The sequence below is a fragment of the Hippopotamus amphibius genome, chromosome 11, assembly GCF_030028045.1.
Source record: "Hippopotamus amphibius kiboko isolate mHipAmp2 chromosome 11, mHipAmp2.hap2, whole genome shotgun sequence".
Classification (NCBI taxonomy): domain Eukaryota; kingdom Metazoa; phylum Chordata; class Mammalia; order Artiodactyla; family Hippopotamidae; genus Hippopotamus; species Hippopotamus amphibius.
In genome coordinates, this window is record NC_080196.1 from 101629489 (window position 1) to 101651887 (window position 22399).

Consider the following 22399-nt stretch of genomic DNA (forward strand, 5'->3'; position numbering starts at 1 on the left):
CTTAAAATTGCCTCTGGCACATAGGATGTGTTCAGTTAACATTTGAGGAGTCAAGGAATGTGTATTTAATTTGTTCCACCTTTAGGTTGTAAACTCACAGAATATGTCTTACTTAAATGCTAAACCTCCTTCATTATTTTCTAGAGAACCGTGCAGTGATGCCGTCTAGATTGGGAAAGTTTTTCTTAAACAGGAAAATCAAAGATTTCTTTTAAGATGGTGAAAATGAACCCAAGGGTCCAACAGCCCTCTAAGAACCATTCCAGTCCCATGTACTAGTCACTGCTGTTGACAGCTAGATTGAGTCCTGTGACTAGGTCCAGGCAAAATGAAATTACCCCATAAAAGTGGGCAAAGGACTTGAATAGACATTTCTCCAAAAGTGGCCAACAGGCACATAAAAAAGATGTTCAGCATCATTAGTCATTAGGGAAATGCAAATCAAAACTGAGAGACCACGTCACACCTGTTAGGATCACGATTGCCAAAAAGTGGAAGATAAGTGTTGGTAAGGATGTGGAGAAAATGGAACCCTCATGCCTTTCTGGTGGGAATGTATTAAAATACTGTCGGAACGATGGAAAAAAGTTTGGTGGTTCCTCCAAAAGATGAACATAGAATGACCATATGACTCAGGTATGGACTCAAGCAGATGTTTGTGTGCCAGTGTTCACTGCAGCACTCTTCACGACAGGGAAAAGGTAGGAACAACCCACACATCCATCGATAGATGGAGGATAAACAAAATGTGATGGATTCGTACAGTGAAATATCATTCTGCCATGAAAAGGAATGAAGTTCTGATACACGCTGCAATGTGGATGAATCTTGAAGACCATACTAAGTGAAATAAGCCAGACACAAAGAGGCAAATACTGTATGATTCCACTTATATGGGATACCTAGAATAGTCAAATTCACAGAGACGGAAAGCAGAATAGGGGTTACCAGGGGCTGGAGAAAATGGGGTGCTATTGTTTAACTCCAGGGTTCCCAGGTGGAGGGGAAAATGGGGAGTTACCGTGTAATGGTTAAAAGAGTTTCTGTTTGGGGTGATGAAAATGTTCTGGAAAGAGACCATGGTGATGGTTATAGAACATCGTGAATCTAATTAATGCCACGGAATTGTACACTAAAAAATGGTTTAAATGGCAAATTTTGTTATATATGTATTATTACCCCAATAAAAACAGTTTTTAATTAAAGTATCCCCAAAGTGTTTTAAAAAATGGGTTTTCGAAGGACTGGCATAAAAGAGCTGAATTCATTGTTTCACGATAAAGACAACCCTTTCTCACCTCCCTGAAATGAGCCACTTTCTTTGCTCCTCCTGCAAGATCCAGACTCCCTGCCTTGTTTGCTCTCTCCAGCTCTTTACACGGCTGTTCCTTCTGTAAGACACTAATCATTCCCTCCATCAGACACTGTTCATTGTCAGAGGAGTTCACACCTTCTTATTGGCCCTTCTCACTCCACCACTCTTTGCAATATGCTCTATGGCGCTGCTAAAAAGACCCCCCTGTCTTCTACAGCTGCCTCTTCCTCAGGGCCCCACTCCTCAGCCTCCCCACCAGCCCCTGAGCCGGTACCACCCTAGGTCTCCCACTGCTCCCTCCTCTCCCCCTCCACCTGCCCAAGGCCCATCCTTCACTCCTCTGCCCTCCCGGCTCTGTGAATCTCCCTCTGTGATTCCTTCCGACGTATCCCGGGCTGGGTTCCCTCCCCTTCCCGGTCCGTGACCAGTGAGGGTTGCATCCAGGGACTTGGTGGCACTTGATCTTTGCCCCTGCACCAGGTCTTGTGTTGTCACGTGGGTCTCTATCTGTTAGTTTTCTCTCCTATCTGCCTGTATCATTCAGTGCTACACACTTTGAGAGGGTAGGGATGGACTCTTCTTGTCCTACACAAGTCAGTCCCTTGCACGAGTATGGGAGAGCTCAGCAAAGACGGCTTTGAAAGTGTGATGATGCAGAGCTTTTTAAGAGATTGGTGCTTTGTATTAAACCCTAGACCAGGCTGAAATTTGTCTTCTGGTTGTACTCATATGAAAAGTCATCTTACAAGATAAGGCAAATGACTCAGGCAAAGGAATGACTGGCCTTACTTTACTGTCTGCACCGTGAGGAAATCAACCTATAACCCCTTTATGCAGGGTGCTCTGTATGTGGGGAGGGGATTGATTCATATTAGTGGTTTTCAGTGAGACCAGTAGTTGGCCAGCTGTGATGAATGCCGTGGAGTTGGAGCTTTGAATACTCTTTATCGCTGGAAACACATTCATAAAATGCCCCAAATCCCTTAGTAGCAGCTCAGTTATAATAGTATTCGTGATGGCCATCATTTTCTTCACATGCTTCTCAAACTGGACACATCTTTTCATATTGTACCAATCAGAGGATAGTTGAGCCTCACTTTTAGCAGCAGAATTTCTTTTTCAAGAGCTGTGTATAAAATATGTTTCTGTGAAGTGAATTGTAGCATTTTAGACACTCAGATTAACCCTTCTGATTCTCTGAATCCACTTCCATCATGACTTAGACCACGTACCTGGCTCATATGACATGGGGTCTTCACACTCTTAACACATTCCACAGTTGAGTGGTCTCCCAGGGTGTGCGTGAGGTGATCCATTGGGGTGCGTAGGAGATCCCCAAAGCTCCTCTTTTATTTTGTCTCTTTAATTGGTAACATACTATCTTCATAGGTGCCTGTGTAACGTTCTGAAGTATGAAACGTGAAGCTTTGGCTTGTGCAAAATAAAAACAAGTCTGATGTTTTCTCTGTAAACCTCTAAGCTTGAAATGCTGTCTGTCAAGTTTTTTTAAAAGGAAAATGTCTAGAAGGGCGTTTGGTCATAACTTGATTCTGTCCCAGTTGACGGAAATCACTGACAGAATCTAGCAGCCGCTCTATCAGCAGAAGCTTTGAGTAAGCTCACTTCCCTCCCCAGCCCGGCTTCCGTCCCCATCACTGACTGAAGGCCCAGACAGAAAACCACTGCCATGACTCGGGCCACCCGCCACAATTTCATCCCCGTGAGAAAGCACTTCTTTATGTGAAGTCACACATGCTTTTAGAAAAATAAACCTTTTGGACTAAAAACATGTTTTTCTGGGAATTCCCTGGCAGTCCAGTGGTTAGGACTCTGCTTCCACTGCAGGGGGCATGGGTTCGATTCCTGGTCAGGGAACTAAGATTCCATAAGCCCCGAGGTGAGGCCAAAAAAAAAAAAAAAAATCCCCCCCAAAACATGTTTTTCCAATCGCTCAGCTGAAAAACTCTAACATCAGCTTTTGTCATCATAGGCAGGTTAAAACTAAACAGGGATGATGCACTCAGGAAAACTGCCAGGCCTTTGGAATTTTTCTATGAGTCCCTGCTCTCTTTTCCACCCTCTTTCCTTTTTCTGTCAACACTCCTTTCCCTCCATCCCCCACCAGGGAACAATCTGATAAAAGTCACTCATGCTCGCCGATTCTGCCCAGGTGCACACATTAGCATCCCTTCTACCGACCACCAGCCAGGTGTGTGCCCTGTGCTGAGTGAGTGATGCAATTCCTACTCCACCTTGTTCCCCCAGCAACCTGCTAGAAAGGTCCTTTGCTTCAAAGTGAGGAAGCAGAGCCTTCATTTTCACTGAGTGTTGCCACTTGCAGTTGCTACATCATTTCCATGCATTATCCCATCTCATCCTCAACTGTGGTGGGATGGGTGCAATTATTAGCCCCATTTTACAGATGAAGAGACTGAGGCTTAGAACGGACACTCCCCCGCTGGTCCTCAAATTGTAGAAATGTAGATAGTTTTATTTTTTTAAATGTCAGGCATTCTTCTACCCAGGCCCATCTGGAAGTTCAATTCTGAGAGCTGCCCTGGGTGGAAGAATCCTGCCCTGAAGCCCACCCTGCCCTCACGGACCAGTGGAGCCACCTGGCCAGGTGGCCTCCTCCCTCTCCACCAGCGCGCTGGTACCACACTCCCTTCTCCGTGTGTTCTCCCGGCCCCGGCCTCTGCTCTGCTAAATCTCTGCATACTGGCGTGTCAGACTTTACTTCAGTTAGTGTTTAGTTTTTCTGTTTTCTATAGAAACCTGCTTTATCTGATTTGCAAGCTCAAAATGACTCCTCTCTGACATCCACTTCCAGTTCTGAACTTTTAACTGAGAAGCATGACAGTAGATGCTTTCTTTGCAGTAGCAGACATGCCATGTTCGAGAATAGAAAGCCGGATAAAATAGAGGAGGGCCTCTGGAAGCTTCTGGAGAAGAGGAACTAAGAAAGCGACCAAACTGAGCAGGTCCCCTAGAACACCTCAGTTGAAAGGGTCTGTGTTTGGACTGGCTAGTTGAAATGTTTGGAAGGGGGAGACTTAGACCTTGTCTCTGGCCTGACTTCTCAGCCAACTGAGAAAACAGACATTCAAAGAAATGAACAAGAAGGGCCAGCATTTGTTTGTAGATTCCTCTGGTCTGTGACTGAGATCTTTTATTTGTTTGTTGTTTATTTGTTTCTAAAAACAAAAGGCTTCAGAGAGAAACAATTTCCTGGCATGAGACCTTCAGAGTAAAGCTGCTTTCTTGGTGTTCTAGGCAACACAGGTCACTGGTAATTGATTTCTGTTCTATTCTAGGTTAGAGCACTTTCAATTGTGACTTTCTTTAAGGATACTTTTTTCAAGGACAGCAGGACTATTAGGTGTTATTTTCACATTTAGTAGTTTCTCTCTTAAGAAAAACCACAGCTTTCAGTTCGACTGTAACATTCAGAAATTTGATACCATCTTTACTTAATTTACAGGCAAATTCTCAAATATAGTCATGGATGATATTTTATAAAATAAAATCTATGGAAAATCCCTCATTTGTTCTTCTGGGTTGGGTTCTTTTCCCCTTGATTTGACAAAAGGAACCAAGCTTCTTTCTGTTTTATTATATGTCAGCATGAATTTTCAGTAGAGCAGAAAAGTAATTTTAGTATTCATAGTGGCTTTCACTACAACTGAGTTGATGAACAGCACAAAAAATAAATATTTAAGTCAACCTTCGCACAGGATTCTGAATACAGATCCTCTCATCGCTGCAGCTCCGCTCACAGAAATGTTTTGTTTCTTCAGCTTGGGGTTTTTCAGGATTAGAGCCAGCATGGCATTATATCAGAAAATAAATCCACGGAGGATTTATAAAGACAATTTTGATTTACAATTTATTATCTCCCTCCTGCGTCCCAAAGCCTTGCACAGACTGTGGACATGCTTATTCCAGAAGAGGTTGTCAGCCGTTAAGATTAAATACCAGTCGTGTGCCCTGAAACAAATATACATGTGACACAAAACACACAAGAACGTGAGGCAACAGGTGGCTAATACATCAGATGTATTGTTTTGCCATTTTAACTCCTTCTTTTTTAGACTTCCCAAGGAATTTATATGGGGGGAGGGGCAAGGGGGGGTATGTAAAGGATATTTCCTACAAACAAACTCTAGTGTTTCTTATACATTCAGGGGAAGTTGGTTAGAAAGCAGAAGTTAGTCGACGTAAACTCTGGGCCAAGCATTACTTCTGTAGTTTATTAAGAACTATAGTAGGACATGGCTGGTTATTTACAAGACTTCTAAGTACCATGAATCAAATCATACTCCCCAAAACACACATGCTGCAACAGACTTGATTTTGAATTTATGTGACTGTATTCTTTATTCAATACATAGACATTTTAGAAGTGGTTCTGCTTTATTTGCTTAATGAAAACAATGATGGTTCAAAAGCTCTGTTGTTTTAGAGGGAAACAAGTCAATCCTGAAGGCAAACTAGACAAAAACATAGATAACTAAAAGCTTGTACAGCTCAACTCGGTTACCAAAGGCCTTCCGTTGCTACATCTTGGGCAAAGAGAGGAGACTGGAGGTGGCCGACAAAATCACCCCATTAACTGAAAATCTGCAGCCTTTGGTTGAATCCCCCCATTCCCTGGGAGGTTGCTTCCAGAACACTTAAGCAGGAACACGTTTTTATCAAATTACTGCCTTACTGGGATTGCTACCAATAATAAAAGCTACCACCTCATAACCATTGGGAGCTTGGTCTTGGGGGATGGTGTCAGGCCCAAATTCTGACCAGTTGGGAGGAAAAGGCCAGAGGACCAGGAGGGGCTTGAGTGGCCTGGGGGCTTTCGCAGCTGTTGTGAGATGGGAGATGTCAGACCTAGAATCTGTAGGAAAAAGGAGGGGTCAGATTGGGAGGGGCTGAAGGGCATCTGTTCATTCACATCGAAAAACGCCATTCTGAGGATGTACTTGGCAGGCCATCCAGGCAGAGGGAGGCTGGCATCAAGGAGCTCCAGCTCAGGCTAACTGGAAACCAAGCCCAAGAAGGTGGGACTCGGGGACTTGGGATCCGGGAGGCAGGCAGGCAGAGCCTTCCTGGCCTGTACCATCGACGGACAACTCCCCAGGGGATCAGCAAAATGTGTTCAGGTGTCCGTGATCTGGACTTCCTAATAATTACCATCTCAGGGACTGCAGTGCAGAGAGCAAACCACAGAGTTCCTGGATGTGGAGCTCAGGGTCAGAGTGAGACCCGTGTGGGGCGAGCTTCACATGCTCTGCGAGGTCTGGGGAATTACAAATCCTCTAATAAGAGGGTTCATCCTGGAGCTGCAGCTCTGCACGTGGAGGAAAAGAAGGAGAGAGCTTCTTGGGAACAAAGACGGGGGCGGGCGGGACGGGGAGCACGAGGCAACAAAAGCACATCTCGCCTTTTCCAGAAGGTATGGGCCTCCTGAAGAGAGTTTTCTGGATTCTTTTTACTTACCCCAAACCACATCTCCTTAACCATATCTATGTTTGCATGTTGACTTTTGAGTTGTATATTCATTGCCATTTTGAAGGTTTGAAGGTGTACTGCGAAGCATATGATGCAACTCAAGAACAAAGTAGGATTCAGTTTAAGCTATACCATAAATTAGATTAATTCCATAGGTTTCTGCCTCACCATGGCCAGTTTTCCCAGTAGCAGAAATGCTGATGCAACTTCAGAGATCTGAAATCTTAGCACCGTGTCAAGCAGACATGTCAGTGTTGGAGTAAGGAGGATGTTCTGAAGTTAGACAGCAGTGGTGGTTGCACCGTTTTGTGAATATACAACAAAACCACTGAATCGCACCCTTTGAAAAGGGTGAATTTCATGGTATGTGAATTATATCTCCACTTTTAGATAAGAGGACGTGTCCAGGTGTAAAGTCACAGTCAGCTTAGGAGACAGATGTGGATTCTAACGAATGATCTGTGAAAATCTGTTTAGGAGCTAGGACATCCAGTCACCTCTGGAATCAGCGGCTTGCCCGTTTTTGCCTGGAGGTATTATGCTCCTGGGTTAGACGGTGGACCAGCTGAATGCATCACAGCGACATTCCTAAACATGTAAACAAATTGTCCACATATTCAGGTCAGTGATGCTCACCAGGTACCAGGGTTTGCAGCCCAGGACACAGGCAGTAGCACCTGACAGAGCTTCGAAGCCGCTGCTTCAGGGAGAGCCCTTTACCAAATTCCCCTGAAAAGAACCTGTGTGTGTAATGCAAAGCCTGTGCTTATCGTACGCAGACTTGCAGCTCTCTTACGGGTCAGAAGCAATCGACCTTTATCATCTGAAGTACGGTCCAACCACACATTTCTCTCATTTGCCTTTGTCATCAGCATCACAGGAGCACTCACATGTCATCAGGTCAGACAGATCCTGTTTGTGAGACAAAATTTGCTTCACCGCATTCCGCGTCACCGTTTTGCCTCTGTGCGTCTTCCTCCTGTGCGCACGCATTACTGTGCCAGGCGCAGAGAAACAGATTCCTATTAAAACAAGGAGAAAAGGAGACCCGAAAGGAGAGGTGGGGTCATTTCTGTTACGTCATTCTTCCTAATGTCCCCTGGGCTCAGTGCTGCCCTTCAGACCCTGTCACGCAGTGAATGCTCAGGGAACATCAATCTGAGTTATCCGGGGTCCATGGAGAGTGTTAGACAGGTCTAGTAAACAAGTCCAAATACAACCTTCCCGGCACACCTGGCTCCAGAAACACATTTGACATTCTCATCGGCCTCAGAGGAACTGTCCCTGGCCCCAGCCCTCCTGCAAGCTCTTTCCCTGGCCTGGGGGAGGTCGGAGAGGTCCATACTGGCTGCCTCCTGCACACCCTACTTAGCTAGCCTGGGGTTTTCTGGGTGTGTTGCTGTCTCTAGAAAACTTCCTTCATAACTGAGGTATTGAGAGGATGCGTGGCCTCTTCCAAGCTACGTTATGTCTACACCTTCCATCCAGCCTCTGTAATAGGCAGGTGATGCCCTCCGACTGCTCTGACCATCCTTGGTCTCGAATGCCAGGACTCTGCTGATGGTCTCCGTTGCCACCCCCACCCCACGTGCCACCTCTGACCTCAGTGCCACTGTTTGAATATCTCACACTGCCTAAGACAGCTTCCTTGCCCCGCCCCCTACTTCCACCCTTGGGTTCTTTTTTCCTCATCTGGCTGATTTCTTTTTGTCCTGTGAGCCCGTGCTCACTTGTCACATCCCTTAGGACACCTCCCCTGGCCTTCAGCTGAGGGAGGGGCCCGCATGCCTCCACTGTAGCACACACTCTGGTGTGTGGACGCCCCTTGAGGGCAAGGTCATAACTTTGGATCCCCGGGACCCAGCAGGAACCTGACCCCTGGTATGCAGTGTGAAGTTTGTGCAGCTGAGCCCAGCACTTCCGCTTCGCCGTTCAATCTGTAACTCCACCGCCTGCCTGTCGACAGGAGCGTGTGTTGTTTTTTTTCTGACACTGAGAAAGCTGATAAGGAAAAGAGCTTTTCTGTGGCAAACTGATAAGAATCTGAGTGATCATAGGGGACTTGGCTTTTTGTTTTGTTTTGCTTAGATGAGCAGACTTGGAAATTAACATTGGTATCGGAATCATACAGAAAGGAGACAGAGGTTCAAAAAGCTGAAGCGGCTTGTGGGGGATCCCTCAGCCAGTGGGCAGTCTGGGCTCCTGGCTCTAAGCCCACAAGCTTCCTGTAACCCCTTGCTGTCCTACTTTTTCAAATTCTCTGCATGTTTAAAGTTTTGAAAGGTAAACAGTATTAAGCATTTTTTAACATCAGAGAGAGCTTGTAAGACCACAGTTGGCCTCCCCTGGTATGACACACATATTATGGGGCCCCACTCTGTCCTTCTACAGTTTTATGACCAAAGTGGACTGAACAAACTGTCCACTGTGTGATGACACAGAATTGGGACCGATTTTGTACGTGGCTTGTATAAAGCAGTTTTCAACCTTCCGCGTACCATTCGTAAATTTCCCTTTGATCCGTCCTATTACCATGAGCATAACTGAAATGGTTTTAAATGCTTAAATGGATTTTGATGCCAGTATCATTGGTTTTGTTCATTGTTAGGGGAAAATGAGCTAGAATAGGAAAGTGACATCTTTGGGAGGGAGGTGGTATTAGGCAGAGCAGTTTCAGGACTGCTTACAGTGGTTTCTTATACTTTTCAGAAATGTGAGTCAGTAATTCACATTTTGTTTTCTCTGGAAAGAACTTGTGCCTAATCTCTACCTGACGTGCATTTTCTCTTTAGGTGACTTTTCAGATCACCCCTCCGTGTACCAGTGAGAGGCATTACCAGCATCTTGGACGATGCTGTAACAAATGTGAACCCGGTTTGTACTTCTAAACATCCTTTCATTGTCCTCCAAAAGTAGGTGGGGCTCTTTTTTTAATCTAAGGAATGATTTCTATCCTGCCAGATGAAAAAAATTGGATGGACTTTTTGTGGTAGTGGTGTCTGTCACTCTGAAGACAAAAACCTTTCTCTCAACAGATGAAATCACTTAAAAATCAAGAACAATTTCAGAAATTGGTACTTGAATTAAGTACATTCTGGAACATGAATTAAGTACCAGGTTTCCCAAATGCTATTTCTTGAGAAGGCAAGATGGTTTTTGAAACTCTCTTTTAGAAGTTTGTGATTCAGACTCTCAAAATATGAGATACAACTCTTATTTAAAAGTATTATTTGGGGGAGTTCCCTGCTGGTCCAGTGGTTAGAACTCGGCGCTTTCACTGCTGTGGCCTAGGTTCAGCCCCCATTTGGGGAACTAAGATCTGACAAGCCTCGCAGCACAGCCAAAAGGGAAAAAAAAAAAGTATTATTTTCACAGAAATTAGAGGGGGGTGGGTGGGATGTAATCTGTCCTGGAGTCACTACTAAAAGTTGCCTAAACCCCTATTATAACTTCTCCCCACAATACCTGCTGAGGGGTAGGAGGTGGAGTAGTCACCACTGCCCCAAAGTTGTCTGCCAGAAGGTGACTAGGTGTTTCTATGGCTTCCGTGAAGCCCCAAGTCCAGAGGGTCCTCACTCACTCACTGTTCTGGGGAGAGGAGGCAAGTTTGAGGAAAAGGTGCTTGCCTTATAACAAGATCCTTTAGATATTTCAGCTGCAAATATTTCCTGGGTGTGTAGAACGAAGATCCAGTGATTTTCGTGTGTGTGTGTGTGTGTGTGTGTGTGTGTATTACCCTCTGATCAAACAGAGTTAACCGTGAGCCCACAAGTGTACGTAGGAGAAAAGAAGTTCACTCTCCAGGTTGACAGTGGAGGCGTTCTGAAGAGGGGAGGGGAGGAGTGGGATGAAGTCCCTCTTGCTTAGTCCTCCCAGGGAGGCACTAAGCAAGTTCTACAGGCACCAGTTTGAAAACCATAGTTCTTTTCCTTAGTCGGCAGAGTTTGGGGGTGCAAAGGGTGATCTGTTACTTAGAAGACCTAAAAGACTGCCATGACCACGGGCAGAGCAAACCCAGGAGTGGTTACCTGAGGCAGCCTGGGGAGCTGTCACTGTGAGACGTGGCCTCATCTCATGCATCATTCTATCTTTGGGCATCCTGGAACCATGGTCACATAAAGGGTCCAGTAGGTTGGTGCTTTTTTTTTTGGCTGTGCCTCTCAGCTTGCAGGATCGGACTTCCCTGACCAGGGATGGAATCCAGGCTCTGGCAGTGAAAGTGCAGAGTCCTAACCACTGGACCACCAGGGAATTCCCAGACGGGTGCCTTTTTGTTGATTTGTTGGCTTTTTGTGGGGAGTATTTTTGATTGTCACATTTTTCCGCTTCTAATTTAAGGCAAGTACTTGTCTTCCAAATGCACTGCTACCTCTGAAAGCGTCTGTCTGCCCTGTGGCCCGGATGAATACCTGGACACCTGGAATGAAGAAGATAAATGTTTGCTGCATAAAGTTTGTGATACAGGTGAGTCAGTCACGTCGGGGGCAGTGTGGATAAGTGATATTTTTAGACACAGCAATGCTGTCTCTTTTGAGGGGCGGGGAAGTTTTGACCACAGACCCCCAGAAGGATGTGCTTCAGATCCCAGAAGGGTTGTGTTAACATTCTTCATGCAGAACTTCTGTTCTGGAATATTTTTGTTTTGTTTTTATTGAAGTATGATTGATTTCCCATGTTGTGTTAGTTTCAGGTATATAGCAAAGTGATTCAGTTGTACACACATATATATGTACATATGTAATCTTTTTCAGATTCTTTTTCCTTGTAGGTTATTACAGAGTAGGGAGTGTAGTTCCCTGTGCTATACAGTAGGTCCTTGTTGTTTTATCTATTTTATATATAATAGTGCGTATAGAATAATCCCAAACTGTTAATTTTTCCCTCCCCCACCTTTCCCCTTTGGTAACCATAAGTTTATTTTCTATGTCTGTGGGTCTATTTCTGTTTTGTATATAAGTTCATTTGTATCATTTTTTAAGATTCCACATATAAGCTATATCATATGATATTTGTGTGTCTAGTCCAGGAATGTATCTTACACTTGACAAAAGGTTTCCACAGTGTTTCCAATATGTTGTGTTACTTAATCCTCACTAAAACCCCATGAGGCAGATAGGACTATCCCATGGTAAAAAATAAAGAAACTGAAAGGGAGTGAATGATTTCTCCAAGGTTACAAATGAGAAGCAGGACTCTAAACCAGACCTTCTGACTCTCAGGTCTTTTTCCTAAACCATCCATGTCTCACTAACTCCATAGTTTGATGTCCTTATCAGACTGCTATAGGGTTTGTTTGTTTGTTTGTTTGTTTGTTTGTTGCCTCAGATGTTTTTTTAGTCGTAGCTTATCTGTAAGAATAGGATCAAAATATGTCTCTTAAGTCTCAACCTAGAAGTTCCTTTCCCTCCCTTTTTTTTCCATTTTTCATTCAGTTTATCTGATGAGGAAGCCATGTCATTAATCCTGTGAGGCTTCCACAGTCTGAGCTTTGCTGATTGAGTTCTCTTGGTCTCATTTAACATACTCTTCTGTCTTCTCTATTTCCTGTAAAGGGGTTATGGGATCTAGAAGGCTGATCAGAATCTGGTTTGGGTTTTTCTGCTTTGTTTCTGGCAAAACTCCTTCAAAGGTGGCCATAATGTGGCGATGTCTGGGTTCACAGAGTAGCTGCTTCTCTCTCTTTTGGGTGATATTAGCAGCTGTTGATGATCATGGCCTAGATCCATTTTCATTAGAGGCTGCAAAAAGTGATCTAATTCCATCATCCCTTCTTCATTTATTGGCTGGAATGCTTTCTAAAGAGAAACTTCCCTCAGGGAGGTGGGATGAACAGGGAGATTGGGATTGATATATATACACTAATGTGTATAAAATAAGTAGCTAATGAGAACCTGCTGTATAGCACAGCGAACTCCACTTCGCTTTACAGTAGAAACTAACACAACATTGTAAAACAATTGTATGTAAAAAATTAAAAAAAAAAGAGAGAGAGAGAGAGAGAAACTTCCCTCATCAACGAGTTATAACCCTGAAGTACAGTATATACCGGAAAGGCAGAATGAATGCTTGTAAATTTATTTACCACTTTGCAAAATAATAACTCGATCACTAAATTGTCTCCAAAGGATTTGTATGAATATTATGAACTCATGCATTTACATATTTGAGGTGTTTTAATCTATTGCAGTTGCTGGTTTTACAGGTGCTTGGATTATCTCACCTCTCCCAAGTGGCACTCAAGTCTTTTGATATGGCCCTGGCTGTTTTTAAAGGCTCTCTTGCTCCCAGGCTCATGTTGGACATTTCTGCCCTGAAGCTGGAATCAGCCATTTCTCCAAGGATTTCTCATTGCTTTCAGCCGAACATCTTATTTAGCAGCTTCAGTCTGGGTGCTAGGAAGGCTCATGGCTACTGAATTGATCCTTGTATACAGGGTTTTTTTTAGCAGACAGAACTAGGAAATAAGCATTTTTTTAACTTCGTAATTTTTCTAAAGTGTTAGAGATAGCTGGCAGATTTTGCCCAGAGAAGATAACATGGAAACTTCACTGAGCAGAAGCATCTGATCAAGTCTTGTTTCTTTCCCAGTGCTTAGTAATGAGCTTGACTCATTGCTGTCTCTTGGAAAGAAAGATTCACTCTGTCTACTGAGAAAATTGATTAAAGCCCAAACCTGGTGCATTAAGATATTTAAAACTATGGCAAAGTTGTTCACCACCACACAGGCTTACATGCATTTACTTTTGAGTGGGATACTGGAATTTGAATTTTCCAAGGAAAATGACACTTGTCCCTGTATGTTCCAGACAGTATGTCCATGTTTACGCAAGTCGGTCTTGGTACTTTAGAGCTGACCTGGGTCTAGGAGAGTGGACACAGAAGGGCGTGGAGATGTCTCACGTTCACCAAGTTCTGGTCTGAAAAGAATGGGAATAGGAAACATTCCCTCCCTGCTGGTTATAACCTGAGACAGTGAAGGAGGGAACAGGTTTCTGGCTGGTTTGTTTTCTCTTGGAACTCTGTCCCAGGCACTTCAGGCTGCTGTAACAGAACACCACAGACTCCATGGCTTAAACAACAAATATAAATTCCTCACAGTCCTGGAGGCTGGAAGTCTGAGATCAGGGTGCCAGCATGGTGGGGTTCTTGGCGAGGGCCCTATACCTTCTTTCAAGACAGCCACTGTCTTGTGTCCTCATGTGGTGGAGAACAGAGAGAGAGTGGAAGCAAGCTTTCCTCTGTCTCTTATTACAAGGGCACTGATCCCATTCATGGGGGCTCCACCCTCATGACCTAATCACTTCCCAAAGCCCCCACCTCCTAGTACCATTACATTGGGGGGTTAGGATTTCAATGTATGAATTTTGAGGGGACACAAACATCAGTCTATAACAAACTCTGGTCAGGGATATAAAGTCCAGAGGCTGTTTGGACAATCCAAGCAAGATAGGGTTGTATAGTGGTAGGAGGTCTGTTTTAAATAAATTTTATTGTGTTGTTTCCTGTATGTGCATGCATGTGTGTGTGTGTGTCTGTGTGCAGTTGATTCTTGTTATTCATGGCAGTTATGTTCTATAAAGTCACCACAAACACTAAGCTAGCAAATGCTGAACCACCACGCCTGGGTGGGTGAACATAACCTAGTTTTGTGTGTGCTTCTGTTTAAAGACACCTTATTTAAGAAATATTTTGATTCATTAACAGTGAACACACATTGCCTTGAACAAAGTTTATCTAACACGTGGAGACACATCACAACTTTCTTGGGCTTAAAAGCACTTGATAGCACTTCAGCCTTATGCTTGGGGGCCATTTAAAACAGTGAACTCACCAACAAAAAACATAAAAATGCCAAAAATAGGACACTAAATAGACCACAAAAAGGACTCTGATTTCCAGCACGAGAGCTGAAACTAAAAGGCAGTGTCACCTCGTTTGCCCTCAGCTGGGGACATGCACATCTAACTGGTGGCTCAAAATTTTCACTGTTCTGCGTGTGTCCGAGAATAACTGCAAAAGTGCCAGGAGTACCGATTTGCAGATTATGATTAAATTTTAAAGAACAGGCGAAACTGCAAATGAGAACCATCGAAGAAGGAGGGCCGCCAGTGCCTGTGAACATTTACCTCTGTTCCACAAAGACTGGAAAGGGCCAGGAGGTTTGAGATAAGAAGGAGAGGAGTGCTTTGCTCTGTGCTGTGAGAAAAGAGACAACAAACGTGTTATCCTAAGTTGTGGGGGAGAGATTCATTTCCAAATATGTTGATGGGCCCAACCTCCATAGCTTGCCCACTTATCTAATCACACAGTAACACCTGTTTCCAGGACCCCAAATAATCCTGCAGATCTGCAGGATCCCAAGATGAACCCCCAATCTCCAGAAACCCTATCCTCTTAGGTTCTGATCTAGCACTGGTGTTAAGCATGTTTATCACATTTGAATGTACTAAAAATCAAGAAGCTATGAAGTCGACTATTTTGCATTCGTCAAAATAGTCAATGATCAGAAACTCCCCGGGCCTTAATCTTCCTGCTAAGATGAAAACTGACTTTTCAAAAACCACAAGACTCTTACTTATTGAGAGAGGGTGGGGAGAGAGAGATAGAAAGAGAGAAAGAGAGAGCCTACTGGGATGTTTTAGTGCCAGCAGGAAGTGTGAGGGGGAACTTGGGAGTTCCTGAATCCTGGCGTCAAGAATGATTCATCCCTGCGCGGGCCGGGCGGACGGTGCGTCGGAGGTTTGGGGGGTTTGGGGCTGGTGGTGTTGGAGAGCACGTGGCAGGAGGTGGAAGGTGTGTATCGGCGCTGCCTCGCCGTTTTGTCTTTCTCTCCCGCAGGCAAGGCCCTGGTGGCCGTGGAGCCCGGCAACCGGACGGCCCCGCGGCGCTGCGCCTGCACGGCCGGGTACCACTGGAGCGAGGACTGCCGCTGCTGCCGCCGCAACGCCGAGTGCGCACCCGGCTTCGGCGCCCCGCACCCGGGTACGGGCCTTGGTCCCCAGAGCCTTGCAAGTACCCCCAGGCCAACGCGGCCTCTCAGATGGCTTCCCTGCGTCATCACACACTGGGGGGCCAGGGGCCGCCGGAGGAGGCTGAGGGTCCCCTCGAAACGGACTGCAGGTTGCGCGCCTCCAAGGGAATGTGAGACCTCGGCCCATGCCCTCTTCTCAAGGCTCCTCCTTCTGTGAAAGCCTCGCATCCCCATTTGAAGGGGAACTAGATCTTGCAGGGGTCCCCAAACTTCTTTTTTTAAACTTGTGCACCCTCTTAGAAGAATTTTGAAAAGCCGTACACCTCCTGCCAAAATTTTAAGTAGACATCTAAACATTTTTATTACAAATTTAAAGAATTGTTAAGGACTTAGTTTCCAGGGAATGGAACAGCGGTAACACTTTCTAAAATACTCGTTGGAATCTAAACACTGTACCAGTTGGATACCCATCATTGTCCATTTAAGAATGCACTGATCATCTTTAACTCTTGGAAATTTCATATAGGCCTTTTCTCTCCTTTGATTTGTAGCCATTTCACCTTCCCCACCGAGATTTATCCTAATGTATTTTTAGGCTCATAGGGTTTTTACTAATCACCTTTTCATACTCTTCCACGTTAAAAAAAATGCACCTATTTGAAATTTTAATTTTTAAAACTTTCTCGTGGCTCAGTTTTCTAAGGTTGAAAACATTTCTTCCGGACTGAGTTGTTACCACAGTTGTTATTACACAGTTGGTGCAAAAGATGAATATATTCTATTTTGCTATATTATAATTATAAAAGTAAAACAGGGTTGGAAGAATTAAAATGTTACTCATTTCATTTCATATGGAGGAAAATGTACATCACAGAGTCTTACTGACACAGTCAGTTCTTATTATCGAATTATCAACTAAGCCAAATGCACTTTCTCTTGGAAAGTCTGATTTGATTTTTTAATTACTAAAATAAATCTCCCTATGACAGCCTACTTCCTTCTGCATTCTGGTTCTGAGAGACAGGCGAGACCCAGAGCCTTTCCAAAAGTTTGTTACCTACATGAAAAAAGGTGCTGGGCCCTTTCTGCCTTTTTTTTTTTCCCTGGTCAGTGTCCTCTCTGCTTTGCTCCATTGGGAGTGGTGCATCCTTCAGCAATAGGTGAAGGGTAGAGGGGAGACGTGGATGAATGAAAATTTCCCTCCTGCCTGATCTTGCAGTATATTTGAACTCATAACAACTCAACCTGATCCCAAATATCCCATATCAGTTGTCACACCCTTGCCCCTTATAGATAGGGAAAGACAGAAGCTGTACTGAGGTGCTCTGAACGCAGGAGCTTTCCGTCACCAATATTTTGACTTGTTGCTTTGTTTGGATCTCAGAAGTTTGGCATTATGGTAGGATTTGACACAGGTATGAAGTGTGCCTTTTATTGAGTGAGAGCAGTGTGATTGTGAAAGGGGAAAAGAGAAAGGAGAATGTGCAGGATGCCCCCAGCAGGTCAGTGTCACAAAGAGCAGTTGTGAAAGTCAAGTACAGAAATCAGTGCCCTTCAAGCTCTTCGTGCTTTGCAGCCCCTTAGGAAGTTGCTTTGTTCTTTTGTCTTTGTTTTTAACTTTGGGCGACACCACACATTCTGGATCTTAGTTCCCCAACCAGGGATGGAACCCATGCCCCCTGCAGTGGAAACGCAGAGTCTCAACAGCTGGACCGCCAGGGAAGTCCCAATCGCTTTGTTTCTAAGGGTTACTCTTCTAGAGGGTGTTTATCTTTTTAAAAGCTGTTTGAATTAATATGAGTGACTAGATGTTAACTGCATCCTTGTTGATATCATTTCAAGGCAAATCAAATTGCTCGAGTAAGGGGTGGGTACCCAACTTACTGAGGCAATTGCAGAAATCAAGAATGTACTTCTCACTTGACTTTGGATAAAGAAAGTGTAATTATTTATTTTAGCATTTTATTCATGAAAATAGAGCACAGAAGTGCTACTAATTTCAAGAATAATTTGTGGTTTTGGCACAAGCCCATTGCTTATTATGGTATCACATGGTAGCCGATGTCCTTCTTTATTGGAATTACCAAAGGTTCATCATGTGCCAGTTGCAGTAAAGGTAATAGACACAGGAAATCTGAGACATTTCCTATTTTGATAATGTAGTGTATGAGGCATGTGAGAGAGGTGAAGGCAGCTTACTAACCAGGATCAATCCCTGCTTTCAGTGCTACTGCTTAATGCAGGGGTCAAAACTCCATCCCACCACTTGTGTATGTGTAAATAGGGTTTTATTGGAACACAGCCCCATCCATTTTTTTTTTTTACACATTATCTGTGACTGCTTTCATGCTACAAGTAATTTGCAGTGACCAGAAGGCCTGCAAAGGCTAAGATATTTATTGTATGGCTGTTTACAGAAGACTGTTACTATCAACCCTTGGTTTAAGAAAAAGAGACCTATAGTGCAGGGAGGTTCTTTTTTTTTTTTCTTTTTGAGAAAACTTTGTTAACACTCCAATACTTGGACTGGTGAGAGTCTCGATCAGAAGAGGTCAGGACAAGAAGTTTCCTTTAAAAGCAGTAAACGGGGCTCCCAGTCTCTGTACCCGAAGCCTGGTATGAGCCCCAAAGCGGAGACAGGAGAACAAACAGGTGCTTGCTTAAAACAGAACAGATAGCAGGCTCCTTGGCCAGGAAACAAAAGATTGATGACCAGGACAGTGGCTCTGACTGGCAGAAGATTCAGACCAGAGAGCTGAACCTAATTCAGATCTGGCATTCACACCCTGTCCTTGAACCAGTTCTCCTCTGGACACAGCACTGTCACCTGCTGTGGGATCTCAGGCCCTTTGAAGCCTGGGGTGGCTTCAGCCACCAGCTGCAGGTGGCAAGGGCAGGAATGGGGAGGCAAGAGGTAAGGGTGCGCTCCTGACCTCTGGTCCTCTGGACTGTCCTCCTGGCCGATCTCTAAGTGTCCTCCTTTGCCTTGTGTTCTTTTGTCCGTTGGTCTTTTTGACAGTGCAGCTCAACAAGGACACAGTGTGTGAGCCCTGCCTCACAGGCTACTTCTCCGATGCTTCTTCCTCCACAGAGAAGTGCAAACCCTGGACCAAGTAAGTAACAACAAAGAAACTGAGAGAGTTTGTTGATTTTAAACAACTCAGACTCCGCTGTCTTGTCTGTCTTGAACACGGACTGATTTCATTTGGTGAGGCTTCCTCTGGAAGCCAGGTTCACAAGAGAGAGTCTGTCAATTGGACGTGAGGGAAATAAAGTAGTGCAGCTAGTCTTCGCCTTATGTGTGACGGGAGCTGTGTATTACTTGTTAGATTCAGTTTGACTGAAGCTTTGACTTACAGATGCAGCTGCTTTTTCCCTTTTTCTAACCTTATTTAGTTGCAAATTACTTAGGATGCTTATTATCTATCACTCACCAGTCCCACTTTCCCCAGCATTCCAGCATCACTGGTTTATTTGTCCAAAGATGTGTGTGTGGGTGTGGGTGGGGGGTGTGTGTGTGTGATGTGCATATAGAAGCCTCCTGTTTAAATAAATGTTTACACACTTGGGTTTTTTTTTTCCTGCATAATAAAGGAAGGAAGCTCATTCCACATTAGTTCACTTAGATCTTTGTGGCTTTTTATAGCTACATAGTATGCCATCATAGAGATGTACCATAATTTATTTAGTAAGTTCCCGATTGATAGTCATTTAAGTGGTTTCCAGTCTTTTGCAGTAATAAATAAGTTTACAATGAATCATCTTGTGTACATACTCTCTCACACTTATGTGAGTATATCCACAGTGAAATTCCTGGGTCCTTTCATGGCACGCTTGTTGTTAAATACTCATAATCAATGTCCTGGTTCTTTCAGTTCCCAGTAAATTAATTCTCGTGAAATATTTATTTTCTGATCCACTTATCCAAGTTTCGTTTTGAAAAGATTTTCTGTCTTTTCAACTTCAAAAGGGTATTCACCCAAAGTTTATCACTTAACCATGGTAATTGAATTTGGAATCTTCTTTACTAAAGACACCAATCTGCTCTCTTTTGGACCATGCTCTGAGAGTAGTTCTTAGAGAACACTGGCAGTAGTTACTTTTGCTTAGTTCTTTGTCCACCTTAATGATGTGTGGATAGTCACTGGGGATTCAAACATCCAGGAAGACCTGGGTTCCTCTCCTGAATAAGCTTGCAGTATAATGGGGTAGAAATTTTTGTAGCTTTTTTTAAAAAAAAAATAAGAATATAAAACCAAAACATTTACCTACCTTTCCCCTCACAGCTGTACCATTCTTGGAGAGACAGAAATACTTCATGGGACGGATAAATCAGATGTGGTTTGTAGTTCTCTTCCACCTACAAAACCACCAAATGGTATGTTGAATGGAGCAGGTTGGTTGGGTAGATGTGCCCCAGTCTAGTCAGCTCTTTTAGATTTCTCCCGAATTACATGCTGTATCCAGAGGCGTCCATCTCTCCCTTTTCATCTCATCCTATCTGTGGTCAGCTCAGTATTTCATTTTTATCAGTATTATGATTCCAGATATGTTGTTTACTTGATAATTTTCTACTCTGGAATGGATAACTAGTAATTTATTCACGTATACCAAAAAAGAAAGAAAGAAAATTGAGGTGCAAACAAAATGCCCAAATATGATAGGATGGTGGTTATCACAGTAGGGTATCTATGGGAGATTTTGGTCACCAACCAGAGTTACCAACTTATTAGAATATAGTTATCACTATCTCTGGAACATTTTGTGGATCAAGTCAATCTCAAGTACAGTTTCAATGACTGACGGAAAGTTGACAGTTAATGGTGGAAGCTGCTTACCCAGGTGAGTGAGATACTGTGGAGGTGGGTCCAGGTATCGCGGTGCAGGAGGAGGCATAAGTGGCAAGAAGACCTTTCTAATGCGGCGAGAGAATCTAGGCTGCAGAGTAATGGAGTGGATGAACACTGACTAAGAAAATCAAGGCTTTGACATTTTGGCAAACAGGAGAACATCAATGGGTTCTGGATAAGGAATGACACAGTCACAACAGCATTTTAAAAAGACCATTCAGAAGAGAACAGTAAAAATAACTGGGGGAATAGAAATTTGTCTAAAAAAAATAGAAAATTGTCTAAAAAAAGAGAGCAAGAAAGGAAAGGCAAGAGTCCTAGAAACCAGGTCATGTAAACCAAGAGTTTATAATATAAAGGCACTAGCATTTAAGTGATCAAAAGAGAGGATGAAAAAAAATGGTTGAGTCCACATTGTATTGTAGATGAAGTACCCGAAACACTTAGCAGTATGGCTGTGGTTCTGTTCTCATGACCAGCAAACCCCTGGTGCCATGTTGTTATTTGGAAAGAGATATGATAAGGGGCTTCCTTTGGCCTCCAGAGCCCATCCACCTGGAGAGAGTGAAGTGTTCTGTAGGTAAGCGAAGATGGAACTGGATGGTGTGGTCAACCCGATTAGAGTTGTTCTAAAGTAGAAGCATTTAGAGATGGTCCTGGGCTGGCCTCCCCTCAGAGCCACGGCGGCCGGCGGGACTGGGCTGCGTTGTGGATTTCACCCTTCCGAACGGGAGCTCTCCCTGACACACCTACAGTCAGGGTCAGTGTCAGACCCTTCCTGCTTCTCCTATTCCACACCAACACCCTTGATTCTGGGATTTGATTGAAAAGGTTATGTTTTTAAATTGAGAAAGTAAAAGTAAACAGTCTTTAATGCCGTTTTTCTCATTTTCTTCTAACACAGAACCCCAGATCTACTTGCCCAGTTTAATTATTCTCCTTCTCTTCATATCTGTGGCATTAGTTGCTGCTGTCATCTTTGGTGTTTACTATAGGAAAAAAGGGAAAGCGCTAACAGGTATTGTGTCTGTGGTGGCTTTTGAAAATGAATCTTAAATGTATGCATTTCTAGGTGTGTGCTTTGAAGGTGCATATAGTGCCCTCTGACTGCCTCTGGTGATCTGTTTAAAATAAGGTGAAACAGGCTTTATACCCAATTCATTGTTCTCTGACAAAACAAACAAACGAAAATCCATTGTGCCTGTTTATGTATAAGCAAACAAAAATATTCTAGGTTCAGGAAACCGATGACTGTTATATAGATTATACAGTGTCAGATATACAGAGGTTGCATTTGTCTTAGAATACAAACATTTTTAATTACTTAAATTTAATTGATTACTCAGTTAATTAAAACAGAGACAAAATGTTCTGGTAAACGGCAGATGGTAAGTTTTGACTGGAGTGTTACCTTGATAGGTGAATTTAAAATTCTGAAAATAAGTTGCCTTATATTCAGTAAAATGCAGGTGCTCAGTTTTAGAATGAATAATCAAGTGTCGTCTTGTTTATTGGGAATAGTTTTTTCCACAAAAAAAATTGTTTAATAGTGTCTTTTTACATCACATCCTGTTTGACTTTTATGCCACAAAGCTAAAAATGTGTAATTTTTAAGAAAATATTCAAGGCTTCACTAGGTTTCCTAAACCTAGTGTACGTCATCGTCTTTTGAAGCACCTGTGGTCTCACCATCCTTTCCCGTTTTCAGTTGCTCGCTTGCGTATCTTGTCCACCTTTGCTGTGCTGTGATTCCGTCAG

At 43.6% G+C, this 22399-nt stretch overlaps 1 protein-coding gene across 1 annotated transcript in view; it reads left to right on the forward strand.

The window, feature by feature from the left end:
* TNFRSF11A (TNF receptor superfamily member 11a) overlaps nt 1-22399 on the forward strand; it is a 51756-nt gene that overhangs the window by 11581 nt on the left and 17776 nt on the right. The window contains exons 2-7 of the mRNA XM_057700667.1: nt 9613-9694; nt 11159-11284; nt 15659-15802; nt 18811-18904; nt 20078-20169; nt 21546-21659. Of these exons, the coding sequence (XP_057556650.1) occupies nt 9613-9694; nt 11159-11284; nt 15659-15802; nt 18811-18904; nt 20078-20169; nt 21546-21659 (652 nt within the window). The remainder of the gene's footprint in view (nt 1-9612; nt 9695-11158; nt 11285-15658; nt 15803-18810; nt 18905-20077; nt 20170-21545; nt 21660-22399) is intronic.